The sequence below is a fragment of the Mytilus edulis genome, chromosome 10, assembly GCF_963676685.1.
Source record: "Mytilus edulis chromosome 10, xbMytEdul2.2, whole genome shotgun sequence".
Lineage (NCBI taxonomy): Eukaryota > Metazoa > Mollusca > Bivalvia > Mytilida > Mytilidae > Mytilus > Mytilus edulis.
In genome coordinates, this window is record NC_092353.1 from 59,768,194 (window position 1) to 59,795,214 (window position 27,021).

Below are 27,021 nucleotides of genomic sequence, written 5' to 3' on the forward strand. Positions count from 1 at the left end.
GAAGACATGTGTGCAATACACGTTTCCTTTGATTTCAATTGACTGAATATTCATAAAATGTGAAAATGAATTCCATAAATAACTTTAGTTTCGAAGTGTGTCATCAGAGTTATTGAAAATAATTAAATGTGTGAAGACCATAAATATGACGGGGGTTGGGGACATCGACCTTTCCAAGATATTAGAACATTGGGGGTGGGGACCCTTTGAGACTGACCCTAAATATCATTCAAATCTTTTTTGACATGACGATCAGGAATATGTATGGTTTAGTGGTTGGATTTTGACCATTTATAAAATATTGGAACAATAGGGGTGGGGAGAACCCCTGCATGGACTTACCCTCTGTATTAGAAGAAGAAACAACAAACACAAGCTTGGTTATATAAAAATAAAAATAGTAGTAAATCGCACATGAAACTATGAGAGCAGGTGGACAATAAAAGCAAATAAATCCACGTTTCCTTTGACTTCAATTGAATGAATATTTATAAAATGTGCAAATGAATTCCATAAATAACTTTAGCTCCGAGTTGTGTCCTCAGAGTAATTGAAAATAATTAAATGGGTTGTCCATGAAGAAGACAGTGGTTGGCCTTAAGAGAGATATGGGCGTTTAATCACTTGAAAGAAACTTTAACTATTTCCTTTAATCACATATTTCTTAAATCACATGGTGAATATATAATGAAGTGTCCTATTTTTATACAAGAAACATTTTAATGAATCTTTGTATATATAAACATAACATAAAATTGCTAAGGTAGCTTTCATTGATGAATACGGTTAAAAGAAAATGTAGTGCTTAGTTAATTGCGCTAAGTCGGCTGGAACTAAGACGAAAATAAGAAACGGCATCTTTTTTAACGAACATCTTAAAACTTTTTTAAGTAGTTCATCTTCTTAAACATTATGTGTGTCCTATTTTATTAAATGAATCACTAATTGACGCATTCCGAAAGGAAAAGGGAGAAATATTGGGTGTGCTTTTTTCTCACGATCAAACAATACACATGCTATGGCAAAAATTAGAGAGAGCTATCCGAGATTGATTTTTTACCAGTCAAATTGCGATGATGTGTTATTTTTTCATCCAGACAAAGAGACATCTTCAGATGATGACGAGCGACTTTAGAATACTTTAATCTGGATTTTAATACAGTGCGCAGACGACAGTTGTCAAGTAGTTGCTAAGAATGGAAGTTGCGTCGTAAGGATATCACAAAGAAATACATGTAAGTTATGTTAAAGTATATTTATAATATGTTTTAATATGTCATTTTAAAGTTTTATAAAAATGAAAAATAGACACTTTATTTAATTGCCGAGTTTAAAGTAAAAAATAAAGTTTGCAATAAATATGATGTTGTAATTAAATTTTACAAAACTGTGTCTGCAGATGTTATGCCGATGTTTTATATTGTATTTTAATGCTTGGTGTTCAATTTTATAAATCTTATCTTTCGCATTTGATATAAATGATCTAATGGTAAAAGAAAACGAATGTAACAGAGAAGAAATATAAATGGTTAATGTATTAAATGCTGTCACCTGTATTTATTCATTATTTTGAAATATTTCATTCATATTCAAGGTTCGTTTTTCTGCCACAATGAAATTATGCAAATATTTATAAAGTGGTAAATATAGGTTCAACACATTTGGATATTCAGAATTAAAAGTGTGGGAAAACAAAACATTATAAATGCGTGCATGAGAAACAAATCTATAACATTTGAAGCCTTCATGGGCCTTAACTTGAATCAGCAAACCCTCTTTAATTTTATAATGTTCGTTTTATTGTGTGTACTACGTATTTTATATGAGTATTTCAAGAGTATTGTCAGTCTGAGATGTCAGTATTTGATATGAGTAATATTTCACAACGGTGACAGGGAAGGGTAATTTCATCTATAATTAATAATATAATATTGCATGCTCTAAAAATATGGACTGGGGTTTATAAATCTTACAAAAAAACATTCTTTTGGTTTTTTTTAAATAGTAGTATAAACTGGGCCATAATTTGACTTTGTCAGGTTCAAAGATCAATATGTGATCCGAATAATTGCCCAGGGCAAATAAATAGTTTTTGTCACCATGATTTGTTTTACTAAGAATCGCAAGAATCATCAGATTATTTTATTCCATATATTTATCTGTTTACCATAGTGATACATCTTTTTACTATCAAAATCAAAATAGTTATGCAATGCGTTTCTGATACTCGCTACTGAACACCAAAAAGACCTATATGTACATTAAACTAGTACATATATAATCAGGTTTCATCCCGCGGCTAATCACGAGAGAAAAAAGGTTAGCTAAAATATAAATTGTTCAAATAGAGAACCTAATTATCTTATCCTATTATAGCCTTGTAGTCGACGTATATTATTATGTCTCCTTAGATTTTATAAATATGTCTAAATAAATACATAATAACTCATTCAACGCTATTAGTTCGGAAATTCTCAGTAATTTAGCATAAATCATAAAGTGCATATGTCACCATGATCAAAATTGGATACGTTTTCTGACATTTTCACGAGCACTTATTCCGGAAGCGAACTTTGATTGCCATTATAGAAATGTCACAAGCAATTTTGATAATTTGATATTTTAATAAGTTTGAATTTATCATTCTGGTAACATTGGGAAACATTTTAGTAATGGAATCATTTTAGGGGTTTTAACTATATTTTCATTAAACTCGTCTCCCAAAAGTTCAAGGTTTCATATTCCAATTTAAAGAACTTTTATTAAAATCAGGAGAATGTGATGCATTAAAGGGACATTAGCTGACAAATTTATGTCCACTGATTTGACTCAAATTCTCATATTTAATTTATATATAATGAAGATGTGGTATGATTGCCAATGAGACAACTATCCACAAAAGACCAAAATGAAACAGACATTAACAACTATAGGTCACCGTACGGCCTTCAACAATGAGCAAAGCCCATACTGCATAGTCAGCTATAAAAGGCTCCGATAAGACAATAAGACAAAGTAAAACAATTTAAACGAGAAAACTAACGGCCTTATTTATGTAAAAAAAAAATGAACGAAAAACAAATATGTAACACATAAACAAACGACAACCACTGAATTACAGGCTCCTGACTTGGGACAGGCACATACATAAATAATGTGGCGGGGTTAAACATGTTAGCAGGATACCAACCCTCCCCCTTACCTGGGACAGTGGTATAACAGTACAACATAAGAACAAACTATAAAAAAATAGTTGAAAAAGGCTTAACTCATCAGATGGACAAAAATACAAGTGGGCGTGGGCGGGTACTTATACATCGCGACACAAAAAGACACAATAAACAGATCTGAGAGTACTCGCAGTTATCTGACAGCTAGTTCAAAGCCACTAACAACTAATAAAAAAATCATGCATCTAAGACTAAACTATCAATCCGTACACATCCAACATCCAAAGGATTTAGTGTAAAGACGTCATAAACAGCCAGAAAAAACATGACCTTGTGCAATGCCAAGTTTAACATACTTAAACGTATATCAAAATTATAATTATAATAAGTCTGAAATAAACAGTTAACAAGGCATGTGCTCGATAAAATATTTTTGCATTTTGTGTGCTTTTATAGTCTAGACGCCACATAATCAACTATTAAGGTGACCTCTAAAGACTGCCGACGGTCACATAATCCTTTATACTAAGTAAACAGAAACAAAAAAATAATAGATAGCGACCTTGTGCAAGTAGAGTTTCCTAGAGAGAGAGAGAGAGAGAGAGAGAGAGAGAGAGAGAGAGAGAGAGAGAATAAATGATAAATAGAATCTTTCGTCTTAAAATTTCAATAACGTTAAAACAATTCATTAAACCACACAAATCATTATTGTCCCCCAGACGACATAGAATCTGTCACAGTGTATTTAATGCATAAATTTTGTTCAATATGAATATGTATAGACAGCTGTCTTGGTGTACTAATAGACAAATACTTGCAGCTAATTCTGAATAAATCAGACTATTCCCCAAATTCCGGCAAGTGCATGTAATATGCTCCGCTTTCTTCTTTTTTCTGTTAGAACGTTGAGCTTTCGGTTATATCTCTAATGCATTATAGTTAACATATTAAATAGTTATATTTAACCTTAAACTAATGAACTCTGACAATAAAAACGTTATAATTATTCTTTTTTTCAAGATATCGATAATATGATTTACCCTTATAATATATATGTAGTACATTTTTAACCAAGCTGTTACACAACTTCCTCACAGGAAAGTCTATAACATAACAGGTTATCAGTCGTTCAAAAACAATTTTACGATGCAAACATAATTGACTTAAATTTCAGGTAAGTTTGCCAAATTATTTAATCGGGATGTTTATACTTGAAAATTCGACACTTTCCAGACTTTATATTAGAGAACAAACAAACTATTCCATGTTTACAAAACGTGAAGCAGAAACTATGTCTCTTGTTGAGATGATTTACCTGAAAATGCAAATGGTTGATAATTGATCGTTACCACGTGCTTCGAAAAGATAGTATTACGTAATGTATCTTCACCTTGAAGAAGAGATTCTTCATTTCAAAGATAATGGAATTTTAATAGGTTAACTTTATTGCTTTACTTTCCGTATCAGGCTTTGAAGTTAGTTTTTGTTTTTGTATGATGTTTACATTATCTTACTTGATTAACTTGACAGCGCATCTGACTTTGAAGTCACAAACGCTTTATTTCATAACCGTGAACTATATAAATCTTGTTTGCTTTATATCAAGGGTTGACTGTGCATGGTATATTAATATGGTAACCTCGACTTTTGTTCTGGCAGTACAAGCAATGCCAATGAGGGAGGGAAGGGTATTGGCTTTGAGGGATGTATAAATACACAGTCACGACTTGTTGGAATGGTGAAGATGAAAACTTCCAAATGCCTCGTTGGTTGCTTGTTTAAAGAAGGCCGATGCAATGAAAAAAAAATCTACCCTGACGAACATGGTTACTCTCTTTTCAATTAGAGGCTTAACGTCCAACGTTTATTCCAGTGGACCCACTTTGCATAATTTACCTGTATTATTTATCGATAATGTGTTATTCGGGGCGATATATGAAATATTTGTCACTGGAAGTTTAGTTTAAAACAATCGACGAATCATGTCTAGATATCAGACAGGGATGTGCATTGAAAAGAGTCTCAAAGGTCGTCTCAAAATGTGTTAATAAAGGGAAACATTTAGATTGTACATTTACTAGGGTGTTTGAGAACTCTGACCATATGCCTTGTCATGAATGACGATTTTTTTATAATATTTTGTTAGAATTTCTATATTGAAATTGGACCAGTTCCCACTATAAACCGAGCGTAATTCGTTTAAATTGTATCAATTGTAGCCATCATTAGACAATCGCGTTCTATGGGAATTGTCTGGACAAAAACAACCATAGTTACACTTTAGTGTCATTAAATGAAATTAAAAACCGATTAACGGTTCAATCGATCATTTGAAGAATATTCGATTACTCGATTATAATGTGAATCGTTTGGCTGTGTTTTCTCGTCCTCATTTTAATCTAACAACCACCAGCTTGAAAAAATGTGCATTCAATTTTGATCGTTTGTTTTTCTGTTTGAATTGTTTTACGCTAGTCATTTTGGACAGTGACCCTTTATGGCTTGCTTGTTTTTGTGAGCCAACGCTCCATGTTGAAGGCCGTACTTTTACCTATATTTGTTTAATTTTACTCAGTGTGAATTGGATGGCGAGTTGTCTCATAAGCTCTCATAACACATCTTCTTATTTATCTTTGATATTTAATTTTATCTCTCTGAAATTTTTGTCAAGAGCGGCACATGACTTCGATTATTCCCCACATCATCAGATCGTATGTTATTGATTATCACAATCTATTCGGCAACGTGTTCTATAAACCTTAACAAAAATATACGGTATATTGAGGCAAATTACTTGTGCTGATCCTCCTTGTTAGCAACTAACATGTATATTGGTAGCACCTCAGTAATGTTGTTGCAAGTTTTATCGTAAATTATGGAAATGATAAGTAATGCAATATCATATTTTATTATACTTCACGTTAAAATGCCATGATTTGATTGGCTAATACGAGGGTGTTAATTTACTCAATCACATGGCTGAGAGGGTGACACTTTTTTTAATGTTACCCTCTCGTCTAGACCAATCAAAAATCGAAAATTTAAAGGAAAATGAATCGAATTTACATTAAGTAATTAAATACAATGCTTAGTTCTACGTTTTTTGCTCGGAATTTATTATTTGACTGTCTAAATAAAAAAAAAACATCTTGCTTAACTTTTGCTGGTTTTTTTTTATAATACCCGTAACGTTGAGTTATGCACGTGACGTCATAGAAAATACTTTTAAAATACAATAAATCTGTAAAAGACAATAATGATAGGACATTCAGTATAATAAACTAAATAACACATAGCTGAGAGGGTGATAGAGCAGATTGGTACCCCTCGTAAAAGCATTGTCAACCTTGGCTTCGCCGCGGTTGACAATGTTTTCTTGGGGTAACAATATGCTCTATCACCCTCTCAGCTAGGTGTTATTTATATAGTGTAAAAGAGTAACTGAATGAACAGTGTTACCTTTCTAAACCGAATCTTGCATGAACCGAAAACCTGTCTAAACAAATTTTGTTCTTAAGTATAATACATGGTATATAGTCATATCAAGTTTTACGTCTTGTGATCCTGATAAAAGAACATTTGAAAAAACGAACAAAACATTAAGTCATGAAGAGGTTTGGTTTAAACATGTTTCACCAATATTGTTTAAGTCATTATTACAATCGTCGCCCCCCCCCTTTTTATAGTGCAGCCATGGAAATATTCTATTTATAGTTTTAGCACAAAGTATAAATCAAAATCTGTTTTTATTTCAAAGTGTTCCCCCAACAAGTTTTAATGTAAAGTACTATAAAGCTTTAAAGCATCAGTAGCATTTAAACATGTTTTACAAACAATTTCACCTGCAAGGAATGCATAATGTAATTTATTTCTGCTATTTACGAAACAAACTGTTACATGCATGCTTGAGGGTATGATGGTTTTATATTTGCAAAATTACTTTTCATCACTAACTAAGTATCGACAAACAGTGCAGTTAGTACACTATAGCATATACAGTCGCCGTTCTCAGGCAATCAGTTCATTTGGTTTTTAGAGTTCCTCAGTTTTAGAATTTTTCCCTGAATTATAATCTTCTTTAGTAAATAGATTTATAAGATTTGAACATCAGATAACTATAATGGCTGTTGTCTCTAATTCTAAAAGTAATGCTTCAATTGCCTTTTATTGGTATTATGTGAAGGAAACGTAACGTTCTTTTGAAGAGCTACATATGATTGTACTTCAAATATAACAATATAATTGCTTCAATTCATTCAAATTTAGGTATTGTATGCATTAAGGAAACCTCTGTGATCTTGAATGATCTAAAGATCTCTTATCTTGATATGGTCAAATAAAGTACCATAGGCGTTCCAACCGGATGTGTATCTAGGGCATTCTTGGCCTTTACAGAAGACAATAGCATAAAACATAAGCAAGTGATTGCAAAATTATTTAAAAAATTAAAGTGACAATAGGAGTATGCGTCAGTCTAACATGAATTAGACAACTCAAGAACAAAACATTCCCGGTAGGGGTCAAAGTCAAAATGCGATTTTTGACAGTATAAAAATACATGTTTAGATTTGATCTGTGATTAAAATCCTTAATCCAATAGTATGGAAACATTGTGTGAGCATTTTTACAGAGCCTACCCAGAGTTTCCAAAGTAAGGGAAAATAATCAAGTTATGGATGAATTAAAAAAAAACTATGTCAGTTTTTTTTTTTTAATTGTTTTACACCTTTTATTCCAGACCTTTTATAGCTTGTTATGAAGTATTGGTTTTGCTTATTGTTTAGGTGACATGTCATTGCTATTCCTTTACGTCATATTTTGTTTCTGGTGGAGATCTAAAGTTGGCTCATTGGCATTCATGCCACATCTTATTATTTTTATAACACTGATTTTACATTAGCATCATCTTCTGTTAAAAGTACAAAAGCGCTGAGATATAACGAAAGACAAATACTGTCGTGTTTCATAACTTTGAACAGGCATATTAACTTGAGATTGATGTATTGCGCATTAAATAACGCAATGTTTAAAAATTCATATTGTTAGGCCAAGATTGTAAGGGCATCAAAGGAAATATTGACTTTAGTTTCTGTAAGGTCATCGATTCCTTTGAAAACATTTCTTTAATTTCTCTTTGATTCTTATGTCATTTAAAACACACTCGCTGACATGATCAATGAATTTTGCCTGATTTACGCCTTTCCGTTTCCTTTATGCAAATCTATAAAATGAAATATATTGAAGATCCGGAAATGTAACAAAAACATCACAAGTTTCATAAAAAGTAGTATTAATGTTCAGATGTAATAAAATATTATAGAAACGGCGGAAATTGATGAACTATAAATGACAAGCCATGAAATAGATTAAATAGTTATTGCCTGTTGCACAATTCTAAATTACATAATATTCGCAAAGAAATAAATATTGCGCTTGAAATGCTAATGCAATTGGACGTAAATTGAAATTTTGACATTTCTTTTAAATTATGAAATCTCAACGGACATGGTTTGACATTTCTTCAGACATAAATTTGAGTTTGCTATTCGTTAAATCAATTACCGGAAAGACCAAATAATACCAAATAACGCAAGTAGTATGAAGCAGCTAAATTACCTTAAATAAACATTAGCTCTCTGATCAGTGTAACACTGGTTTATTAAAGTTGTCCGCACCGATAGATCCACAAACACAGTTTCGCTGTCTTTTATAAAGGTGTAGACTTGCAGGTTTGCAGTCATGCTAAAAATGTATCTGGACTATGTTTTTTTCTTTAGTATTCGTTTTTAATTAGTTACTATTGGTTCGAGTTAAGTGAGTGGTTGGCGATTGTTTTGATATGTTGTTAGCCAGTGTTTTTTATGAATCCTGTTTCATTTTTTTTTTTTTATTATTATATATAATGTATTGTTCTTTTTGTCAATTTTTGTCTGCCGAATTCCAGTTATTGTCACATAAACCTATGGACAGTTTTCCCCTTTTCGAATTAAGCTTGGAGTTAGGTACGTTTGTTTTACTTGTATGTTTACAAAAATCTTGGCGTTTAATGTTCTGATGACAAACTATATGTTGACATCTAAACATGTGTCGTTTGTTTGCTATTTTATTGACGTTTACCCGTTTATAGCTACATCTTGATTAAAATTGAATCGAAGGAAGATGCAACCAGATAGAGGATTGCAATATAATGTTCTTTGCTTTGTTGCACAAAGAAAAGCTTAACTGATAAATACTGATGTTATCGATAAAAAAATATTGTTATTTTGTCATTGATTTTCTATATTTATACAATTAAGATATGTAATGATAATAAAACAAAAATAGTTATATTTTTATCGAATATCATACACATGTTAGAAACATAACTGAAACACAGATCTTGTCTAAATTTGTTTCTGAATATTCAACAACAGCTTGTCCTCAATTGAACTTGAAAATTTGTTTTTGTTTTGAAATGTATCGATAAGCCGCAAGCAAGCCCATTAGTATCAACTTACAATACTGCTTTAATAAGGAACTATAGTATGCTTTAACATCATTAAAAAGCCTCGTTCATCGACACTAAGGACAAATTAAGACAAGTTGGTGAAAGTTTATTTTACTTCATTTAACTGCAAGCGTATTTTATATTTTATATTAATGGCCATATATGTGTTTTCCTTGTTTTTGTATTCACTTGTTTGTATATGTTTTTGGTGATCCGAGAATAATAAGAAATATAGTATTACAACAGATTTTTTTTTATACTGGAAAAGGATCATTTGAATCTAAGTCCCACAAATTATAATACTATCAAATCAAATGCACTTTTAATACTGTTGTGCAGTGATTTTATATAAAACATTCTTGCATAAGAATAGTTTTAATGGAAAAAAGAATCATAAACTGAACAAATGAAATATTAAGTTTGTGTGTGTTCCCGTGCATCACTTTGTGTTTTGCAGAGGCGGATTTAGGGGGGGCAGGGGTCCCGGACCCCCCTTTTGGGGAATAAATTTGGTTGCTTATATAGGGAATCACTGAAGCGTGACTGGAGAGGGCCTCTCTTAGGTCAGTCAGTGGGCCCCCACTTATGAAAATTTCTGAATCCGCCACTGTTTTGTGTCTTCGAGGCGGTCTTAAAAGGTTTGAAAAGATTTAATTAACACAATACAAAAAAACAATAAAAACGTGGTATTGGCTTAAATAAAGCCGGGGAGATCAGAGACATATTACATCATACCATATAAGAAAATGTAATTCATAAATATATTCTTTTCATTTCCATGCTTTGAATTTTTTATTTAAGTTTTGAATATTCTAGTTTTGCTCTCAAACAGAATCACAATTTGGTTTGAAACAAATTGTCGAGCAATAGTCACTGTCTGACTTAAATATTAACATAGAAGCGGAAACAGTCAGATCATGAAATTGTATCTGACAAAAAGAATTTCAATTATTTACGATTTTAAACAAATAAAACTGCTCTGAAACTCATTTAGCTATTGATTTAACATTAGGTATTTTGCTTGTATTTTAAAATTCCTACAAAAGATACTAGAAACAAACAGTTCATATCCGATTTGATTTGTTTTGAATCTATTATGTTAAAAGCTTTTATACGTATATCATGTGCTTAAACGGAAAAAACAGTAATCATGTGTCATTTATACACATCCGTTGACTAATTTAATAAATGATGATTCCAATCGTCCTTGACAATATATGTTTTTGGTTTTTATTTTTCAAAGAGTAATTTGATGCTACTTAAATATGAATAACTCACTAACTCTACCAGAAATTGGTCCGTCACGGACGAAACGTGGCTTTATTAAAATTTAAACGCCTGAGCATTTCAACTTTTTAACAATTGTCTATGCAGGCAGGCTCAATTTCGAATATAAGTCTTACTAGAAGGGGCAATATAAAAAAGAAGATGTGGTATGATTGCCAATGAGACAACTGTCCACAACAGACCAGAATGACACAGCTATTAACAACTATAGGTCACCGTATGGCATTCAACAATGAGCAAAGCCCATACCATATAGTCAGCTATAAAAATCCCAATCAAATGTTCTTGATCTTCGAGTCACAAAAACACGAAAAGTATATTAGAAAGAACACTTGCAATATATGAACACAGATACAGTTGAGGGTTTCGGATGAGGGTCTTTCATTTCTTTAGTGTTTAAATCAATTTTCACTATTATACTTTATATTTCTTTCATGATTCTCCATACTTTTTTTTCTCAATACTCTTTATTCTTTATATACTTAATTACTCCATTAATTTTCTCTATTGTTGTGGGTTTTTTTTGCAGACTATTCGGTGTTCTTTATTATTATGGTTCTGTTTTTTGTAGTATTGGCCCTGTATTATATACCCCCTCCCAATACAGCCCCTCATAATTGCGTTAAATTAGAAATAAACTGTTTCATTGAGGACCCATTTTACAACGAAGATGCGGGCTTTTATCCTTGTTAATCAAATTTTAAATTTCATGATAAATGTAAAGTTGTGACTCATGTTTTATTGGATGTGTCAGATTTTTATCTTTTGCACTTGCTTATATATTCATTATTATTCCTAATTTCGACTTATTTATTAACCTTTTTTATTTTTTAAAATTCAAAGATTCACCTTTGTGTTTCAAATAATTACAATGGACCGAATGCAATAACATTTGTCAAGTGGAATAATTTGTCTCTTCAACGCACACGTCCACACATTTCTCCTTTCAATGCAGGCGTAACTGTAATATTGAAAAATCAAATGTGTCCTCGAATGAACCGTGTCCTACAAAGTTTGTTTGTATTGAAATGGATCAATAACTAGCTTTACGCAAATTATTTACTATTATGCCATGTTATACTCTGATAACAAGATGAATAAAAAATGTATATTAAATAAAGCTGAACTTTACAAATATAAAAAAAAAACGTAAAATTAATGTTTTTGTTTGAACTTTAAACAGAACAAACTCTTCTTATATTAAAATAAATGAAAAATAATATTACGGTAGCATTTTCTTTGTTTGTGTGTTTAAAATTAAAACATATACTTGGATGAGATAGGGACATAGCAGCTGCCTAAACATGGCATCGGATTTAGCGATTTAATTCCAACCGGACGTGTCTGTATATCTATACATCCAGCGCAACCAAACGGACGTGTCTGTGTATCTATACATCCAGCGTAACCAAACGGACGTGTCTGTGTATCTATACATCCAGCGTAACCAAACGGACGTGTCTGTGTATCTATACATCCAGCGCAACCAAACGGACGTGTCTGTGTATCTATACATCCAGCGCAACCAAACGGACAACGCTTCTGCTTAGTGTCAAACAAGACGAAACTCTGTTAAACAGCTGACTAATTATCTGCACCACAGTTACATGTAAACTAACCTTAAAATGAATAGATGATGAAATAGATCTTTTTGTTCTTACGTTGTGCTGTGCACTCGCACATTCGCTTAACCTGCCACATGTTTATTATACCTGTTCAAAGACGGAAGACAGCATTTCAGTTGTTGTCGTTGGTGGCTATCTGTAAGATTTGTTTTTTTGTTTATCATCTTTTGTGAATTGTTTCCCATTTTTGTCATGTCACGGCCTTTTTATCTGACTTCACTTACAATAGGTATGTGTTATGCAAAATTGTCGAGGTCCCTACAGTAGCCGGCTAAAGTTGCTTACAAACACGTACTTTATTGAATTGTTTGGTTTCTCGAATTAACAATAATATCACATCTTTTACTTATATTTGTATAATATATAGTATATTGAAAAGCGATGTTCAATCTTTGATATTTAGAGAAATTGGGTTTGTCTTTAACTTTCTGGATTACTCTGTAAAATAAGATTTAACAATATTATCCGTATACCAATAACACTGCACCGATAAAGCAATGCACTAAAGTAATAAACTACGAAGACATTTTAAACCACTGAAGAGCAATAAAATTACAAAGGATATTTAGAATACTTAAAATGACAAGCTATGAGATGGTCATGTATTAGTTATAAGCTGACATTCATAGTGTAAATTGGAACGCTATCAAATGTATACTAAAATATGTATGCCTACCACTATCAGATGTATAATAAAATATGTATGCCTCGATCTTTTTTTAAATATTATTCATGATGTTTTAATGTTTTGCATTTAAAATCCCATATGATAAATAGACCTCTAAGAAGAGTTTCAATTTGTAAAACACGAAAATGGGGAATTTAGATTTTACATGATATCAGATGTCACTTAGAAAACAAGTAAATTATCGACCACCTCAGCTTTATTTGGCAAAACCAATGAGAAGTTACTTAGCCTTTTTACTTTTCTTCATTCGCGCCTCATTGTTGACCGAACACGCGTTTGGCGTACACAATTATTAACGTGTGTATTTAATAAGTTTGTGTTTTATTTTACACATATGTTTGTTTTTCTTTAAGTTTTGTGCTTGGATTGGGTTTATACAGAATAATTAATGCAAAAAAAATATCCCTGAAATCAAATTATACAGAAATGTCAGAAATGTACTCTCTACCCTCGCTTTCCAGACTATCATAACTTAAGAAACAACATGCCGTTCATATGTATATTACCACACATGATGAAGGATATGCTTTAGAACTTAATTTGCCAGGATATAATTATCAGTCATGGATATCATTCGCAGGTATTGGCTCTTTTTGTCTTTTCCGATAAATGTAACACTTATTACTTGTTTTAGGTTCATTGCATTATTAATACCGAACCATTCGGCAATCCTCGGTAGAATCCGCTACTCTCCATTTTCTGAGGGTACGGAATCGGCCGAGTTGAGACGAATGAATAACGAATATGTATTCAGGACGTTGGTGGCATTTATTATGTTTCGATGTTTGTTTTCTGTGCTCTAGTTTAGCTGTAGATTAACAGGTTTCGTATAGCATTGGACAGTAAATGATAAGTTTGTATCAAGCAGCGGGGATATATTCATTTGCCTAATATTGCTGTAAGAAAAATACAGATTTCAAGAATCATTTATGAACCCAGCCTCCGAATGTGGGATTTTCTCTCTATGTTTAAGACCCATTAGTTGTTTTCTGCTCTCACGTCGGATTGTTGTCTCATTGACACATTCCCTATCATTTCGATTCTCAAATTTATGATACAGTATTACTTCGATAAGCAATAGAAATATGGTCAGCAATGAACACCCCTTCCCCAGGCAGTAAGAATCCTTACTAAAATGGAGCATCCATTTGTCTGTGTGGAATGTTTAAATACACCAGCACGCCCTGTCGCAACTAGGACGTTGATTCTGATGAGAAATTTAATTCGCATGCCTAACTTTCTACCCTTTAAAGAATCATTACAATAATTGTCTTAGGATTCGATAGATGTCCTGTTGCAAGGTAAAATATTTTTTTTTATCAAAACCAATGATCCCATTAGGCGGATGATTTCCCATGCAGTTCCAGTCCAAATTGTCCGCTTTTCATTTCGGTAAACCTATTTGGCAAAACCTAGCTATATGTATTGTACTAAATGTTTTCGTCTTGAATTTGTATGAAATATTTGCCACCAGATGTTTAGCAAACAAAACAATCAATCAATAAATATTTGAATTAAGCTAGAATTGAACTATGACAGTCTATTTCCGAATTGACCAATTAATATTTTTTACAAAAATGTGTAGGATTGTAGACATACGTTTACCCCAATAATGATACTGAAAAGAATTGGTTAATTGAAATAATTGCATCGTTGTACATAAAGCTGCGTATGAATCTAGGTATACTTGAACAAAAACAAAAAAACTTTAAATTTCATATACATGTAGCAAAATATTTTAAATTTTATTAAAAAAAATAGTTTATTACATTCAAAACGTTCAAAATGAATGCCAGGTCAAGCAGTCTTCAAATTTAATATAAAAATTACCAGTTAAAAGGATTCGCATCTCACGAATATTATACCAATATGTTTGTAGCCTAATGCGAGCATCTAATTACATTTAATATGACAGAAAAGCTGAAATCAAATTTGACAAATAAGATAATTTGTTGACATTGGTCGTTGACCAAAGAAATAAACCGTCCTGCCATGTGTCCCAGTATTTCATAAATTAATTTAAGGCAGTCCTTTGTTACAGCATGGCATCCGAATTTGACTTTGGTTCCTTGCAAAGAAGGGTCTAGTGAACGACGATGTCATTTTGGAAATTATTAGCATTTCATTTGCTACGAAGTAAGTATACTTTATTCAAAGTTTTAAATTACATGATTGACCGAACTAAGGGTTTTTGGATATCTAAGAGTAATTTTGGTATAACGGTATTGGCAGGCTTATTAAGAATAAAAGCAAATAGTAAAATCGTATTTTATTTTTTGAACAGTCAAATCAAGATTGAAGAAACTAAATACTAACCTCGTTTACAAAATTGTATAAAAATATACGTTTGCTTTATCCAGCATCTGTATTATAATACTTAAAATATTTAAAATGATTTGTCAATGAATATTATGGGTGCAGATGCTTAAGTATAATAATATTGATATATTACATTTGCAAGAAGTTGATAATGTTGGGAAGACAGTTATAAAACAGTGGTGGAAAAAATGTTTATTTCATAATCACGCCGCTGGTAACATTAATTGTGCTAGGGCAAAAATAACCTTTAATAAACCCTAACAAAAACTTTTACTAGCTGAAATACAAAAAAAAATGTTTTTCAGTATATCATCTTAATTCTACCTTAGAGTTTATTGGACAAATGTAGCTGGAAAATGGGAGGATTCAATTACAGATAATGTGTAACATGTGATAGAAAAGCTTAAATCAAATTTGACAAACGAGCTAATTTGTTGACATTGACCACTGACCATAGATATAACCCGTCCGGCCATTTGTCGCAGTATTTCATAATTAAAAACAGTGTTTTGTTTTGGTGAAAGCAAGTTTTACATTTCATAGACGAACTTTAACCTCCGCATAATAGCCATTAAAGTAGAAGGCATTAATACGGCCATGTATTAAAAAAATGACATTAGTCACTGTCACTGTAGAGGATAATGCCGATCTTACGAAGTTCGGAAGAGGATAATGTTCTAGTATCTGATTCATTTCACATGGGAAAGGATCAAAATCATAAATTTGATAAAAATGGAGTGCTAATGTTAAAAAGTATATATAATTGATATATTTAAATATTTTGGGGTCCTTTATAGCTTGCTGTTTGATGTGAGCCAAGGCTCCGTGTTGAAGGCCATACCGCTATAATGGTGTACTTTTATAAATTGTTACTTGGATGGAGAGTTGTCTCATTGGCACTCATACCACATCTTCCTATATCTATTAACAATTTTACAACATGAATATAGACCAAAATGAAATTATTAATTAGCTGTTATCTGTTGTTTTTTTAATGGTACAATACTGATCTTTTACCATGTATATCAGTCATTACCACCCTACCCCCCCCCCCCCCCCCCCCAAAAAAAACCCAAAGAATTTCAGATGCACATGATTCCAATGCTTTGTTTTAACATTAAATGACGTTTTAATAGAGAGAAATACATATAATAAATATATAATTACACATGAAATTTTAAAATATAAGTATTTTCAATTGAAAAAGAAATAAGTAATTTATAAAAGTGTTATGAATAAAAATGTGAATATATATTTTTCGAATATTAATAATCGTGCAATTCCCCCCTTTTTTCTAGTATTATAATTCTCATTAAATACTCATGTCACGTTACGAACTAAACATAAGTAATTGAAATTATTTTAAAAAAGGAATCAATATCACGATTTTGATCAACTAATTCTTAGTCAATCGCCATATATCACTATAGTAGATATAATGACATACACTTGACGATATATGTCATGCACTGAACAGTGAATATGGATATTCTATCAATGCAATGATATAGCTTTTTTAGCGATGAAGTTCTTTAAATTGAGGTAAACTATTTTAACTTTTTTCAATATTTATATATATATACACCTTTCTTTGGGTCAAGATATTCTTTTTTCCTTCTTTTTACATAATGCTTGTGCCTATGGTGAAAGTTAATTAATTGTTCATAGAAGAAAGCGAAAACGATCCAAATATTCAAGATCTTTGTAATAATTTTAAATACGAGTAGTAGATATAACAGTAACAAATATAGTTATAAAATCAGAATATACGAAAGTCGTTTTAACTCGCTTCTCTAAGCGAATTCAATAAGAGGGTGGTCGATCTCTCACTAAGCCACCGGCTCGTGTTTCGTTGAAATGCAGGCTACACGGAACAATAGAAAAGGGGGTCTTAAATTAGTAGTTGTAAATCTCGCTATTGGTATAGTATACCAAGGAGGTTATATGACCTCCTTGAGTATACGCTCTAGGGTAATTATCCACCTCTATCAGGGGAAAACAAAGATTGCAAATAAAATATGTAATTATAACTTTCCAACCACCCCAACCTTCAACATTTCTTTCCTTCAGTCACTGTCATGCAGAAACGTTTCCTATCAAGCTCCTAATGATTTGTCGATTTGATGGGTTTCTTCTTATTGACTGGCATCTGATCAAACTTGCACCAGATGAGTTTAGAGTGGGGATCTTTATTTTGAATCTCTCAATCTTGTGCACTAGGCAAATACGACCTCCGCGCACATTTTGTCAAATCTATAAGTGTTTTCATCTAATATGGCTTCACATCAAAAGAAATTGATGAATCTATATTCCAGTACTTGATATTTAAACTTGATAATTTGCATGGCACGAAAATAAATCATTTTACACTTAATAATTAACACAGCTGTTGATATCCTAATTAACACATTGCAATGTGCAAATACTGTTCTGCAACTATGGATTTTAATGTAAATCGTTATTTTTTTTTTAAATTTCGACATGCATATTCTATCTATGCATATAACTATATAGTATGAGACTTCTCTGGCGTCAGAGTAATCACGGACTAATAACTATAGTGATCGCGTGTATTCAGTATGAAAAACTGGGGGACACAATTAAATCCTTTTTGTCAAATGCAGATCAGTATCTTGTCTTCCTGTCATGGTTTTGTGATCAATATTGGATGGGCAACATATTCCAGATCTTTCGTGGATGATTCTCTTATATGGTTCGTTGTTTCAATGGCAGCTTCAGCCTTGATGTTTGTCTCGAACAGTGCGGTCACAGTTGGCCATAGAACCGTTCTACTTGTCGACACAACTTAAGGTAGCGCTTCAATGTAACCAAAAATATACTCATAAGAAATACCAGGCCTACATTTGTTAACGCCAGACACGCGTTTCGTAGATACAAAAAACTCATCAATGGCGCCCGAATCAAAAAAGTTAAAAAGGAAATGTTTGCTGTATTGACTATTGATACAAGACCCCATACAAGTATCTATTTATAGAATTTTTTGATGGTCGATTGATCAAACTTGACTGTTCACATTAAAGATATATGGTCTGGTAGGGTCCTCTTGAAATCTATATGCACAACTGTCTGATATGCACATCAAAAAACACAAGTTTTTTATAAATCTATATTTCTTTACTAGAATTCATTGAATAAGTTAGTCGAAACACCAATAATATATTTGAATACTTTGCTGTTTATGTCTCAATGTTAAACCAATTTGTGGTGCAAATAAAGATCAAATCATTCAATTTTATTCAAGTTTTTGTATAAAACCTAGCTTTTATTCGATTGAAGATTCTAAGAAGGTAAAGTTTTCTATAGAATGCACTCTTTGACATGGTAAATACCAATTCTGTGATATGAATTAACAATATACCCCAATTAACATTATATATACTGTTTTTGGTCTTTCTTCTTTTTTTTTTATCAGAGAACGCCTCGGTTTAGTTTTGTGATATCATTTTTTTTTTTGGTATGGACGTTTCACGTAAAGACCAACTATACTCTACGACTATGAATTCCGATTAATTTTTTTTTTAAATAATCCCTGTTGAATAAAGAACGCGAGAAGAGAATGTGTTACGACGCAGCTTTAAAGAATACAGATTCCGGCTGACGCTTTCTAACATTATCGGTCAATTTTTGTATTGTGTTGTGTGTTTTGTCCCGTTGGATTTAAATTTTCACATATAAAAATTTTGCATTTGTAAATAATTATTTCAATCTTTTTATATCATATAGACATCTATAAACACATCGTTTGAAAGCTGAAAACACACACACATCTTTCTTCCTTTTCCACCAATAAACACGTGTACAACAGAACAGCTTCTTGCACAAAATTTAAGAGTGAAAACGGGACAATTGCAATTACTTTTATCTAAATTTATATCTCTATATTTTCGTAAAAAAAATCACGTTTCATCTCTGCGATGAGAATTTTTCCATTCTAATAGTCTCTATTTTTTGTAAGATTACATTTAATTTTAGTCTTCCATACCATCAATTCCTTTGTTAATAAACCAATTCGTACCCGAAACGAATACCACTAAAAGAAAAGTAATCATAACTAAATACAAACTATCAAATATTTCATTTTACTAATTGTCCATGTCGTAATTTTGTTTTCAAGACAAAATCAAAATCCAATAGTCATTATTTTCTAAACCAAATTATTTATTGACGCATCTAAAATTATATTTGATTTAGCAATAAATTTTGTTACAGTTGAGTGTCAATTTTCGTCAAATAAAGATACAATTGCAACCTTCGTCTAGAGAAAAATTATCTTTTATCTGAAATATTGTCATAAAAATGATCCGATAGTTGTATTCATCTTTATAACTTGTCAAGTTAAGCTTTTATCAATATTAATACAGTTATCTGTAAAATACTTTTCATGTATTTTTATCTCGAACAATTGTATGTGATTTTTCCATTGAAATAATCAAAATATGCAGAAAATGAATATTTTCTTATTCGATAGATTACAAATTTTACACAATATCAATATACACAGCAGATGCTTAAAACGGATATTGGAAACATCTCGTGATCTCTCGTGGGGCTTTATTTTAATATTCTTTTTAAAACATCATCTGGCATCTGTGTTTTTATTTTTCACAGCTGGATGACTTCACACTTGATTGATTTCCAATTTTTATAATTATATTTATAGTGCATGCATTTTAAAAACTCGTATCAGTTGTTGTTAGGTCAGAATTAAATAAAGAAAAATCAATTTATGATAACATCAAAGCCAGGTTAATAGCTGTCTGTTACCGTTATATTTTTAACTTAAGCTGTGATCAGCACCCGTTCAAGCGCATCGCGTTATGTTGCAAGAACTGAAATGAATTAATAATTACAAAATTTCAACAATACACAAATATGACACCATGTTAAGATCTCTATCAACAAAACTGTTATTGATTTTCACTCTCTCAGAATCTTTTTGCTTCTGTAAGATACTTCAAAACATTAGGTTTGCAATACCAGATCAGATGAAACTCAATTTATAATCGCGTGGCTAACATAACGGAATTCTTTTATTAAGAGGTAAGCCGCAATTTATATTCAAAACATAATGTTTCTGGTTTCTTTTACTAGCGTAAATATATTTCAACAATGAAACTCAATTTATAAAACATATTCAAATATATTGTTTCTGGTTTCTGAAGCTAGCGTTAGTTTATTTCAACAATGAAACTTAATTTATAGAAACACAACAAATAAAAATATATCTATAATTTTTAATGATTTGTTTTTAAAGATGCGTGTTTTTGTTTTTATAACTAATTAATGTATGCTTATAAATAGTTGTAAAATTTGTATTTATTGCTAAAACAAAATTGGTGGTCGGTACTAAACTCTATAATAGATTGTGAGTCTCCGTATAACATCCACGAAGTATAATAAAGTGCTTGCATTACTTAAACAGAAAACTTTAAACGTAAATATTCAAAAATTGTTGCGTGCATTTAGTATTGTAATAGAGGAATGAATATTAGACAAAATTACGAAAAATAGAAATTCTGGCAATGCTTTATTGGAGTCAGGAATATGACAGTCGTATTTCATTTATTCTGTTGGATAACGTGTGATTTGTCAAGTTTTGATACAATTTCCCTCTTTTAATTTCCGACCTTGGAGTATTTTTGTAATGCTTTTTATAATAATGCTATCAAAATCTAAAATGTGAGTCTTTTATGTTTCATTTTGCATTAGCTATCCCGTTGTAATTATCGTAAGATTTTCAGAACGTACAGTATTTTGTGTTTTACATGTAAATTGTATGATTTTAATTTTAGTTTCTTGTGTATAATTCGGAGTTTAGTATGACGTCCATTATCACTGTGCTAGTATAAATATTAGCTACACTGAAGACCCATTGATGGCCTTAGGCTGTTGTCTGCTCTATGGTCGGGTTGTTGTCGCTTTGACACATTCCCCATTTCCTTTCTCAATTTTATATCCTCACCGAGTCGCAGAAATAGTGTTTTGGAGACGACACGCAGCAAATAATACAAGAAAATATTTTCCATATTGTGTTGAGCGATTTTTATTTTATAATTTATAATATAGCTTGAAGGGAGCAGCAAAATGGCATACTAGTATTGCATTGCCAATTTTGATCGAAATTGATTAATCCCAAAGTCTTGGTTGTTACATTTCTTTCTTTCATATGTTTTCTTTTATGTGCCTTAAAGGTATAACTCATATTCTCGTTTCAGGATGGACACTCCAACATTATTTCTGGTGATTCTGACGACCATATTTTCGGCAGCAGACGTTAATTCCCAAAGACAACTTACAACATATCCGTGTCCTAAAGAGTGCGCGTGCTACCTTAGAAACAGTAACAAAATCATAGTCGATGTCGTCTGCAAAGTGGAAGTCCTCAACGCACAAACCAAATTCTCTATCATACAGACAAATATAACTAGTAATTTATACATCACGTGCAATTCTACAAAACCATCAAGTCTTCCCGACAACATTTTTATTGGACTACGTTCTTTCACAGGCATTCGCATTCGGAGTTGTCAATTTCGGTACATTCCCAGAAATGCGTTCGCTGGATTGACAGCTTTACAAGAAATCTCCATCGAAAACGCCGACAGCTTACAAATTCATACAGACGCTTTCGCAAATACGCCATACCTTAGGAGAATATCTATAGTTCATAGTGGTTTACGTCAGTTGGCAAAAATATGCCGACTCCCTATATTACAGTTTCTGAATTTGACGGGAAATAATATTGCTGAACTTAATGAAAGCGGTATAGCTTGTCCGGAAAGAAGAGTTATGAAATATCTTATTCATGTTATTCTAGCTGAAAATGAAATCAAGCAAGTCGAATCAACATTCGGAAGGTTCATTCCGAATGTATGGCAATTGTCCCTGTCCAATAATCTAATTGAGTCCATTCAAGCTGGTGCATTCGATTCACTTCCTCGATTAGGATGGCTTGATCTTACAAACAACTCTCTTTCTAGACTTCCGAATGAAATGCTGAAGAATAATACCAATCTGAAACTTTTTGGTCTAGGAAATAATCCTTTAGGAACTCTTCCGAACGGACTTTTCAGATTCACGTCATCGTTACAAGTTCTAGGACTTATCGATACAGATATAAATGGCGATATTTGGCAGGAATTACAGAACCTGAACAATCTGACTGAGCTTCAACTTGGAAAGAACCATATCAATCGAATTGACCGAAGCGTTTTGCAAGGGCTGAAACATATCAAACATTTGGATTTGAGCGACAACAAAATTCAAACCATTGAAACGAACACATTTATCGGTCAAAGTGCATTGGAAACATTATATCTGACAAATAATGAAATTTCTGATGTTAAAATTGCTGCTTTCCGAGGACTTGATAGGTTAAGGAAATTGGATTTATCATATAATCATATACCGGAAATTCCAGAAGATAATTTCAAGCATACATCGGATATTGTATATTTGAATATTTCCTATAATAAACTTGAGAGTGTTCCAAATTTGCATGGTATGACAAAAATGACAATCTTGGATTTGAGAGATAACCTCATTACTAAGTTCAAGTCATCAACATTCGAAGGATTAGAGAAACTAGAAGGAATTAATCTTATTAGGAATCGAATCGAGTACATCCAAAATTACGTGTTCACGAAGGCGACAAATTTACGAATGTTACAGTTATCTCATAATAACATTAGTGCTGTTGGTTATGATGCGTTCAAAGACATGGCGTCTCTGTCCTGGATTAGTCTAGACCATAATTACATTGAAAATATCGATCTAGTTTTTACTCCTTTACCGAAACTGTTTAAACTAGACCTGTCTTATAACGAGCTAAATGAGAAAATTCGTTCAGGGATGTTCTCACCTTCTGTCGGATTTTTAAACTTAAAAGAAAACCGAATATCAAGTATTGATATGTATGCATTTTATGAATATCCGAAATTGAGGGAGGTGAATTTGCAAAACAATAAATTGAAAAGTTTGACAGAGATGTCATTGTCAGTTTCACCAAGATTACTTAAACCGCCTGTTTTCCTATTTGGAGGTAATAAATTCTTATGCGATTGTCGTCTGGCGTGGCTCAGAAAGCACGTCAATGACTGGCCGTTAGAGGAACAACAATACGTTATCGCAGATATGGCGTTATTAACATGCGATGAAGGTTTTAAAATGGAAACTGAAACTTTGTTGAAAAATGTCGATCCACACATGATGTTGTGCTCTTATCGTGATGACTGCAGACGAGACACGTGTGTATGTTGTGAGTATCATGGCTGTATCTGTAGGTATATGTGTCCTGCACAATGTACATGTTACCGCAAAGCAGGTGTTTCCAATGAAAATCACATCATTTGTTCAAACGAAGACCTCAAAGATGTTCCGAGTCACATTCCGAGTATAGCAACGGATTTGTATCTTGATGGAAACAATATGACAGATTTATACAGAGCTCGAAATTCATTCGTGCAACTTCAAAATGTCAAATCACTCTATTTAAACAATTCTAACTTGTATTTTATTGAGAGAGGAAGTTTTATTGGTTTAATGGATCTCGTTAATTTGTATCTAAATGACAATTATTTGCAGAGATTGAAAAATGGCGTTTTCGATGGGCTGCAATCATTGACGTCTCTCTATTTACAGAATAATAACATTTATTTTATTTCTGATAATGTGTTTGCCAAGCTGCCAAGTCTTCGCTATTTGTCATTGGCAAATAACAAACTGTATACGCTACCAGAAAGCTTATTTCAAGTTCTTCCCGCTCTTTTCGATGTCAGAATGAGCGGAAATCGATGGAAATGCGATTGCGATCAGACGCCACGTTTACAGCGTCTAATTACGTCAGATAATATCAACATGTCTGACAGTCATCACGTATGGTGCGAGCAGATAAAGGAAAATGAGAGGAAAGAACTCGAAATTCTTTCCATTAAGTTGTATGAACTCTGTCCCGGAAATTATACGCCACCGGATTCTTTGTCGGCGATAAGAAGCAGACAATATTTGATATCGATTGTTGCCATTGCATTGACTTTATTTATCATATTTCTTGCTTGCATAATTCTTTGCATGAGTAGAGAATTTTTACAGGTGGTTTTTTATTCAAAATGTGGATTTCGTATGTGCCATGATGGTGGAGAAGAGAGCAAAATTTATGACGCATATATTTCATACAGCCGAAAAGATGAACAATTCGTTTTTCAAGAAATCGTCAGCAAATTAGAAGGGGAACCTTATAGATACAAGTTGTGCGTCCACTTCCGGGAATTTCCCATTATGCAAACGATAGGCGAAACAATTTATCGATCAATCGAAGGCAGTCGGAGAACAATCGTAGTTTTATCGGACAATTTATTAAATAATGAATGGAGAAACACTGAGTTTCAGATAGCTCATCAAAGTGCTTTGAAAAACAATGCCCAGAATTTAATTATAATTCAGAAGGGCTATTTAGACAAAAGACTGTATGGCCCTGGTCTGAAATTATGTTTAAACAGTAAAGTTTACCTGAAGAGTACAGATCCTTGGTTTTTAGAAAAACTATACTTTGCCATGCCCGAACGCCCTCGAATAAGACGGAAAAGACGGTCGCTGAAATTAAGACTCGACACTTCAGCAGTAAATACCGTTTCCGGTGTAATGCAGGACGACGAGGGGTACGAGACCCCAGTATCTGTGGCTAGTTTCGACCCATCAAAAAGATTTTCTGAAAACTTTTCATTACACAGCGTAAATCTTTACGAAGAAATTGACACTCTTCCAAAAAAGAAGATGTTGTTGTAATTTTGATATTTTTTTATATTTGTACGTAACGTTAAATATTGTGATTTTAATTTCCATTCCAAATGTGCCAATTTATTTTTGCAGTTCTCTGTTTTCACTTCAATGTTATAGACTTTTGTATTAAAATGTATGAAATCTATGGGTTGTGTATCGTTTAGCGGTTTAATTTATTATATATTTGATGATGGCTATAACAATGATGGATGGCTTGAACAAAAAAATTGTCAAGTGGTAAATTAAATACATATTCAGGACTAAAACATTTTAATGCGATATGAATATATGGACCCTGCTTTGTTCTAAACTGACAAGAAAGCTGAACCATATCTTAAACATGCTGTTATATAGAGAAACAGAGAGAGAGAGGCAATCTCGCTACCATGAGACCACTGCATGTTTTATATCTTTGATAAATAGTTAAATACAGTATCTTTTATTAGTAGAACTGTGCTAAGAAAGAGAACAGAATATCGTCAAAGCATCATACAACCTAAAAAATATATATCCATGTAAAATTAATGTCTGTTTCATGTATTTTCTGTTTCTTAAAACCTTCATCAAATATCTCCATGACCAAAATATTTTGAAGCAAAATGACATCTTAATACTTGGAGCATTAAGATCAACAAAAATGCAAGGACTAAATCGCAACAGCAAAATTATAATATAGTTGCAGTGATATTGTTGGCTTTTTTCAAACTACCTCTACCCCTTTTTATTGGGAAAATATGCGTCATTTTTATCAAATTGGGAAAATTATATCAAAGCATGAATTTGACTGGAACTTCAATTTGCAGACCCCCTTTCATGAGGTAAACCCTAATTTGAATTAAGACCCCTTAATGTCAGTGATGATACATAAATAAACCCTCATATCTGCACATATAATCATTTTAGGCATGAAAAATGTTAAAATGAGTGTTTTTTTAGTTTTGTATTCATGCACAATTCCACTGAGACTGCAATGTTTGGGAAAAAAGTTGTCTTTTTGGGAATAATTTTAAGCCATTTTATTTTCAAATTGGGATTTTTCTCCAGGGGAAAAAGCCTTTATTCTCCGGTAATTTATGGCAAACAATATCACGGAGTTGAAGCAGTACATTAAAAGATATTACAACAGGAATAATCAAAAGTATCGGACGAAATGAAAAAGACCAAACCAACAATCATTGTCCGATTCTCACGGTGTTCGAAATCTGGTGTTATTGTTTCAATTACATACTTTATCAAATGAAAATTTACTGTATAAATACAGAAAGGTTTCACTATTGTAAATAGTTAGTAGCTTGTGATAAACAGAAAGCATAAACAAACAACTTTGAAATTTGAATATATATATACTAGCAAACTCAGCTAACAGTTTCCTTAGGGCGCAAGTTCCATATCAGGAAAGTCGCCTCCCAAAACATCAATATAATAATAATAACAGTTTCCTTTCTTTATTATACCAGATAAAGTAAGAAGCTGCAAAACCTGCGCCTTTTGAAAATTTATCAGTCAATAGTTGTGCTCGAACCAACTATTTGAAATAACCCCAAAATAACATCACAACACTGATTGCATATCTTGAAGTAAACAGTAAAACCCAAAATAATATCTTGTACATACAAAAGTACTGGCTACTAGGCTAATGATAGATAA

General features: G+C 32.2%; 1 protein-coding gene across 3 annotated transcripts; it reads left to right on the forward strand.

Moving 5' to 3' along the window:
• Nucleotides 1-666: 666 nt before the first annotated feature.
• LOC139491586 (toll-like receptor Tollo) lies at nt 667-25,519 on the forward strand. 3 transcript variants are annotated; one of them, XM_071279345.1, is made up of 2 exons: nt 667-1,235; nt 21,813-25,519. In XM_071279345.1, coding segments are annotated over exons 1-2 (3,570 nt in total). In that variant the 5' UTR covers nt 667-1,233; the 3' UTR covers nt 25,381-25,519. The 3 variants fall into 3 exon arrangements, with proteins under 3 accessions (XP_071135446.1, XP_071135447.1, XP_071135448.1); XM_071279346.1 differs by lacking the exon at nt 667-1,235 and adding an exon at nt 4,196-4,344; XM_071279347.1 differs by lacking the exon at nt 667-1,235 and adding an exon at nt 20,463-20,637.
• Nucleotides 25,520-27,021: the final 1,502 nt, after the last annotated feature.